This window comes from Odocoileus virginianus, unplaced genomic scaffold (assembly GCF_023699985.2).
Source record: "Odocoileus virginianus isolate 20LAN1187 ecotype Illinois unplaced genomic scaffold, Ovbor_1.2 Unplaced_Contig_6, whole genome shotgun sequence".
Classification (NCBI taxonomy): Eukaryota; Metazoa; Chordata; class Mammalia; order Artiodactyla; family Cervidae; genus Odocoileus; species Odocoileus virginianus.
Genome location: NW_027224323.1, coordinates 151,049 through 158,955, shown reverse-complemented (window position 1 = coordinate 158,955; position 7,907 = coordinate 151,049). Strand labels below are relative to the sequence as shown.

The 7,907-nt window shown below is 45.9% G+C and overlaps 1 protein-coding gene across 1 annotated transcript; it reads left to right on the top strand.

The window, feature by feature from the left end:
• The first annotated feature begins 1,896 nt into the window (after positions 1-1,896).
• Positions 1,897-3,252, top strand: LOC110125857 (aldo-keto reductase family 1 member B1-like). The gene has a single exon (XM_070463837.1). It carries the CDS (start codon positions 1,923-1,925, stop codon positions 2,871-2,873), a length of 951 nt encoding a protein of 316 aa, XP_070319938.1. The 5' UTR covers positions 1,897-1,922; the 3' UTR covers positions 2,874-3,252.
• Positions 3,253-7,907: the final 4,655 nt, after the last annotated feature.

Genomic DNA, 7,907 nt, shown 5'->3' with positions numbered 1-7,907 from the left:
ATACTCTGTGATAACCTGATGGTCCCCAGGGGGAAGGATGGGGGAAGGGATAGTCAGGGAGTCTGGGATGGACATGGACACACTGCTGTGTTTAACATGGAGAACCAGCAAGGACCTGCTGGACAGCACAGGGAACTCTGCTCAATACTCTGTGATAACCTGATGGTCACCAGGGGGAAGGATGGGGGAAGGGATAGTCAGGGAGTCTGGGATGGACATGGACACACGGCTGTGTTTAACATGGAGAACCAGCAAGGACCTGCTGGACAGCTCAGGGAACTCTGCTCAATACTCTGTAATAACCTGATGGTGAGTCACCAGGGGGAAGGATGGGGGAAGGGACAGTCAGGGAGTCTGGGATGGACATGGACACACGGCTGTGTTTAACATGGAGAACCAGCAAGGACCTGCTGGCCAGCACAGGGAACTCTGCTCAATACCCTGTGATAACCTGATGGTCACCAGGGGGAAGGATGGGGGAAGGGACAGTCATGGAGTCTGGGATGGACATGGACACACGGCTGTATTTACCATGGAGAACCCAGCAAGGACCTGCTGGACAGCTCAGGGAACTCTGCTCAAGACTCTGTGATAACCTTCTGGTTGCCAGGGGGAAGGATGGGGGAAGGGATAGTCAGGGAGTTTGGGATGGACATGGACACACGGCTGTATTTAACATGGAGAACCAGCAAGGACCTGCTGGACAGCACAGGGAACTCTGCTCAATGTCACGTGGCAGCCTGGATGGGAGGGGAGTTTTCGGGAGAATGGGTACATGTGTATGGATGGCTGAGTGCCTTTGCTGCCCCCTGAAACTATCACAACATTGTTAATCAGCTATACCTCAATACAAAATAAAAAGTTTGAAAAAAAATGCATACCTGACTCCCAGACAGGTATGTCCCACAGAACTGCTAATAAAGACACGTGTGTTTGTGTATTTCTCTCTCACTGACACTCATTCATAAATAAAGCTTCCCCACATTTTATGGCTATTTAGAGGTTTTTCTTCTGTTTTTTGAACAGACATTTTGATGAGAATTTGAGGGAAGACTTGAAGAATAGCTGTGTAAGAAATAGTAATAATACATCTCCCGTCTCACTTTGAAAACAAAAACATACGGTGATTACTACATGATTGCCCTACATACGTTACATATTGTAATTCAGATAATTTTATGCTCTTAACTATCTTAAGTAGCTAATGAAGTCACCTTGCTGAAAACACTGTGATAATTATGTAAATAATTTGACATATGTGTACAAGGTTGTTTCGTATAAAAACAGACATAGATGTATATAGTTAAGTCTGTGTTTATTTTTAACAGCGATACATTCCTATGCAAAATGAATGCAGGATACCCACAGTGGTGGACACAGTTTGTGTTTGAGTCTGCAGATGAACTAGTGATATTCTTTCACTTGGAGGACAACGGCTTTACAATGGTATGTTAGTCTTTGCTATACGGGAACATGAATCTGCCACAACTATGCGTATATCCCCTCCCTCTCGCGTGTCCCTCCCACCCCGCCATCCCATTCTCTTGGTCATCACAGAGCACCGAGCTGGGCTCCCTGTGTATCCCCTGATTTCTTCCCGTGTGGTGGAGACACAGAGGACACCAGTAACATTGAACACAGGATGTGTGAAAGGTATTCTGGCATCATTTGCAACATTACGAACGCAAAGCTATTCACAACTTTTCATTTTATTACCATGAAAATCTCTGAAGAGTAGAGGGAAAGAACAAAGATGACACTGTCTTTGTGTATTGTTATAAGTGACATATTATTAAAAGGAGATGCATGCCAAGAGGACAAGCAGGTGTCTTGTCATTAAAAGGGTTTCCCAGGTGGCTCAGCCGGTCAAGAATCTGTCCGCAGACCGTTCTCTGACCCGGGTCAGCGGAGCTCAAGCAGTCATGGCCAACCACATCATGCTCTACACCGGCGCCAAGATGCCCATCTTGGGGCTGGGCACCTGGAAGTCCCCTCCAGGCAAAGTGACAGAGGCTGTGAAGGTGGCGATTGACCTTGGGTACCGTCACATTGACTGTGCCCACGTGTACCAGAATGAGAATGAGGTGGGTTTGGCCCTCCAGGCAAAGCTGCAGGAGAAGGTGGTGAAGCGTGAGGACCTCTTCATCGTCAGCAAGCTGTGGTGCACGTATCACGACAAGGACCTGGTGAAAGGTGCCTGCCAGAAGATGCTCAGCGACCTGAAGCTGGACTACCTGGATCTCTACCTCATCCACTGGCCCACGGGCTTCAAGCCTGGGAAAGACTTCTTCCCGTTGGATGAGGACGGCAACGTGATTCCCAGTGAGAAAGATTTCGTGGATACCTGGACGGCCATGGAAGAGCTGGTGGACGAAGGGCTGGTGAAAGCTATTGGAGTCTCCAACTTCAGCCATCTCCAAGTGGAGAAGATCTTAAACAAACCTGGCTTAAAATACAAGCCGGCGGTTAACCAGATTGAGTGCCACCCATACCTCACTCAGGAGAAGTTAATCCAGTACTGCAACTCCAAAGGCATTGTGGTGACTGCCCATAGTCCCCTTGGCTCTCCCGACAGGCCCTGGGCCAAGCCCGAGGACCCTTCCATACTGGAGGACCCCAGGATCAAAGCGATTGCAGACAAGCACAATAAAACCACAGCCCAGGTGCTGATCCGATTCCCCATGCAGAGGAACCTGATTGTGATCCCCAAGTCAGTGACGCCTGAACGCATTGCTGAGAACTTCCAGGTCTTTGACTTTGAACTGGACAAGGAGGATATGAACACCTTGCTCAGCTTCAACAGGGCCTGGAGGGCCTGTGCCTTGGTGAGCTGTGCCTCACACAGGGATTACCCCTTTCACGAGGAGTTTTGAAGGAGTTTTGAAGCTGCAGGTCCCTTCCCCTTGCCCAGGTGACCTGCCGTCTCCCACCTCACTTCTCTTACGTGTAGCGTAATTTGGCCCGTGTCCCTCAGTGGTGGGTCATCGAGGGCTCGGCCAGCTTGGTGTCGGGTCCAAAGAGCAGAATCAGTAGATTAGTAGAAATCTTTTCAGTTTTCCTTTGCCCTTCTAGTCTGGGGAACTGGGGAACATGCAACCCAAATACTCTTTTCTAAATTGAATTTACAGAATCAGAATAGTGCCTCTAACAGTGGGGTTTTGATTGCTTGGAACTGTAATCCTTTCAGCTAGACTTTTCTTTGCCTCAAATAAAAACTGCTCTTATGAGTTTGAAAAAAAAAAAAAAAAAGAATCTGTCCGCAGTGCGGGAGACCCGGATTCGATCCCTGCGTTGGGAAGATCCCCTGGAGAAGGGAATGGCTACCCACTCCAGGATTCTGGCCTGGAGAATTCCAGGGACTCTATAGGCCCTGTGGTCGCAAAGAGTCGGACCCGACTGAGCGACCATCACTTGTCATTAAAGACAGCACCTTCACAGTGATGTCTACCTCTTGTAACCACTCCAGCCCCCACAACTCCCCCCCCCAAGCCCCCCAAACCCCTGTATCGTTTTGCTTAGGACTGCCCTGGGTACTGTGCTTAGTCGCCGTGTCCGACTCTTTGCGACCGCATGGACTGTATCCTTCTGGGCTCCCGTGTCCACGGAATTCCCCAGGCCAGGACACTGCAGAGGGTAGCCGTTCCCTTCTCCAGGGGATCTTCCCAACCCAGGGATCAGACCCAGGTCTCCCGCCTTGCAGGTGGATTCTTTACTGCCTGAGCCACCAGGGAAGCCCAAGAAAATGGAAGGGGGTAGCCTACCCCTTCTCCAGGGAAACTTCCTGACCCAGGGCATGCTCCAAATGCCTCCATGAGGCTGTTTCCTTACCACTGTAACCTGAGGGAGACCCAGACAGAAACTCCAGTGTGTTATACATAATCCCTTCTGTTCTCAAGAGCTCCTCGGCATTTCCAGATGATTACAGATCCCACTCAACAAGCAAAGTGCTGACTTTACATGCCCGCAATCTGCCTGTGAGTGTTTACATCTTATGAGGGAAATAAATTTTAGGACATGGTTGAGTGGTTCCACATGTGAGGTCTGCGTGGGTCACCGGCTCATTCTTGAGTCCTTCACGCTGGCAACATATTGCAGCTAGGAGACAGTGATGCCGGCACTATAGGGAACCCGTGTTAATTATTGTTCCTTGAGATCAACGGTTTTTAGCTTCTTATTAAGAAATGTAATCAGATTATGGTGACCGCTGACAGGCAATTAGTTGCAGACAGTGAGTTTTCAGCATGGATGATGAACTTAAGACAGGGATGTTTTTAGAATCTAATGCAGCATGTTGCAACTAGTCTAATCAGTCCATCCTAAAGGAAATCAACCCTGAATATTCATTGGAAGGACTGATGTTGAAGCTGAAACTCCAATACTTTGGCCACCTGATGTGAAGAACTGACTCATTGGAAAAGACCCTGATGCTGGGAAAGATTGAAGGTGGGAGGAGAAGGGGATGACAGAGGATGAGATGGTTGGATGGCATCACTGACTTGATGGACATGAGTTTGAGCAAGCTCCGGGAGTTGGTGATGGACAGGGAAGCCTGGCGTGCTGCAGTCCATGGGGTTGCAAAGAGTCAGACACAACTAAGCAACTGAACTGAACTGCAGCTTGTTGTCCTGATTCTTAACCTTGTAATGATCACGCAGACTTTTGCACATGTAAACAGAGTATTTGCATAGTGTCCAAAAAATATCTATTCGTGAAAACGATTAGCCTGGTCCACAATGTTCTCCTATGGCAATCAGAATCATTCCTCTACATTTGTGGGTTTTATTTTTTAGCTAAACCACGCAGCATACAAAATCTTAGCTCCCCAACCAGGGATTGAATGCATGCAGCCTGCAGGAAAGTCATCTGTATTCATGATGATGCAGAGAAAAGCTACAGGGAGAGTGCATTTTAAGTGCCACCTTCTACTACTGATATTTTCTAATGAATAAGCAACTTTCCTCACTGGAAAAGAGCATAACATACGTAGTATGTCTGAATATATCATCTATTAGGATTATGTGCTTAGTTTGGGAATTTTGTTGTTCAGTCGCTCAGTACTGCCCAACTTTGTGACCCCATGGACTGCAGCACGCCAGGCTAACCTGTCTTTCACTGCTTCCCATAGCCTGCCCAAACTCATGCCCATTGAGTCGAAGAGGCCATCCAACCATCTCATCCTCCGTCGTCCCCTTCTCCTCCTGCCCTCAGTCTTACCCAGCATCAGTGTCTTTTCCAGTGAGTTGGCTCTTCACATCCATATACATTCTTTTTTTTTTGGATGAGGACCATGTTTAAAGTCTGTATTGAACTTGTTACAATATTGCTTCCTTTTTCTGTTGTTTGACCGTAAGGCATATGGGATCTGAGCAGAACCCCCCTAATGGGATCAAACCCACACCTCCTGCATTGGAAGGTGAAGTCATAACCACCAGACCACCTGCGAATTCCCTCTACTTCTTGTCAAAGAGAACTTTGGGACAGTAATCGTGAACACTTTGAAGGAGCCTTGAAAGGTTGAAAGGGTTAGCTCCTCAGTTGTGTCCAACTCTTTGAGACGTCATGGATGGTAGCCCACCAGGCTTCTCTGTCCATGGGGATTCTCCAGGCAAGAATACTGGAGTGGGTTGCCATTTCCTCCAGGGGATCTTCCTGACCCAGGGATGGAACCTGGGTCTCCTGCATTGCAGGTAGATTCTTTACCACTTGAGCTACCAGGGAAGCCCTTGGAGATGTCCTATCCCATATCTTGAGATTTATGTATGTAAGCATTGCAGACCCTTATCTAGAAGTCTCTCATCAGAGTGAAGGGTGAGTGTACACATTTCACGTTCCTTTTACAGAGTACTAGTGGTCATTCCTAATTACTGTGACAATGTTGTGTTTTTTTTTTCATCATCTATGATTTCCAGGTCTACAGTGAGAGTAATTCATCCATGAAACCATAGGATACCCTAGGAAATATGAACCCACAGTTGACCTGACGGAAGCTGATGTTCACTCTCCCTGCCTCCCCCAATCCTCCACTCCACCCCACCCCATTTCCTAAGGTGTTGATCCACTTCCCAGGTGGGAATCCAATTATTACATTAGTTTGCAGGCGATAAAGACTCGACTAACACTTTCCTGTATCTTTTCCTCTCTCTCTGCTTTTCTCTTTCTGTCTTTCCCCCTCCCCATTTCACCATGTCCTTAACCTCACACCTAGAGAAAAGATACAGAAGGAAATGGCAACCCACTCCAATATTCTTGCCTGGGAAATCCCATGAACAGAGGAGCCTGGTGGGCTATAGTCCACAGGGTCGCAAAGAGTTGGACACAACTGAGCATGCAGGCGATAGAGAAAAGAAATGATCTTTATGCTTTCTGATTCATTTCAAATTACTACAAAAGTAAGTCAACTTTCCTTTATTACTCCCACAGAGTCAATATTATATCAGTTCAGTTCAGTTCAGTTTAGTTCAGTTCACTCAGTTGTGTCCGACTCTTTGCGACCCCGTGGACTGCAGCACACCAGGCCTCCCTGTCCATCACCAACTCCCAGAGTTTACTCAAACTCATGTCCACCGAGTCGGTGATGCCATCCAACCATCTCATCCTCTGTCGTCCCCTTCTCCTCTCTCCCTCAATCTTTCCCAGCATCAGGGTCTTTTCCAATGAGTCAGCTCTTTGCATCAGGTGGCCAGAGGACTGGAGCTTCACCTTCAGCATCAGTCCTTCCAATGAACATTCAGGACTGATCTCCTTTAGGATGGACTGGTTAGATCTCCTTGCAGTCCAAGGGACTCTCAAGAGTCTTCTGCAACACCACAGTTCAACAGCAAAGTATATCACATATAAGATCCTAAATGAAATCTGAAATAGGGGAAGCTGGAATTATAAGGGTCTTATAAGACTCAGTATGGAATCTGAAATAGAAGCACAGCGCCTAAAGCTTTCCCTTCTCCTAAACCACATCAGTACATTCACAATCAAGTTTATTGTTTTGATGAGCTTCTGAGAAAACAGGAGAGTGGGCCAGCTCTAGGTTGAACACTTTTTTTTTTTTCAGACAAAACACAAACGTCCTAAAAGGAAGTTCTCTAAATTATAGAAGAAAGTCTTGTCTCTGAACCAGCACGTCTGATACCCACATCTGTCCCCAAAGGCAAGAATTAGTTCTGTGGAGTTTCCAACATAAGTTAATGTGCAGTTTAAAAGCTATTAGGCCAAACTCCTTTTATCATAATTAACTGCAAATTAGAGAAGCACATTCATTTTTAAAAGTTAGCTCATTTGCATACAGATTGTATGTACATATACGCAGAATAAATATTCTTTCCACTTCAAATTCTATTCATTTATAGCAGTATATTTCTTCTGAAAGTTAGGGTTTTCTCCCCAAAGATGAGAATGATTCAGTTAAAACTCTCTTCTAGTTTTTAACTAGAAAAAGCTTTTGGAAAGCATCCTAAAATCATTCCTCTTTCCACTAGGAAGCTAATAAACTGTGAAGCCAGAACACACACACACACACACACACACACACACACACACACACCCAATCTCTTGCCTTAGAAGTAATAAAAATTATTTTTTTCTTTTCAGATTTATTTTGCTTTAGAGAAGCACAGATTTCTCTGCATTTTCATGCCAAAAGAAAAGATCCTTGGTGAGTTCCGAATGGCACAGGATACAAAATAATCATTTTCGATTTGGAGGGAAAATGGTATTTCTATAAAAATGACAATCCCTAACTCTGTAAATTGAGCACAGTGGAGATAACCAGTCCACCAGCTCCAGACATCCAATGCTGGTTTGTAGAAGTAAGCTATTAAAGTAACTGCCACTTATTTCAATGAAAAAAAAAAAATTACATAGTTTTACAATTTTGTTATTTTAATTTTGTCTTACTTGTTCATGTTTGAACT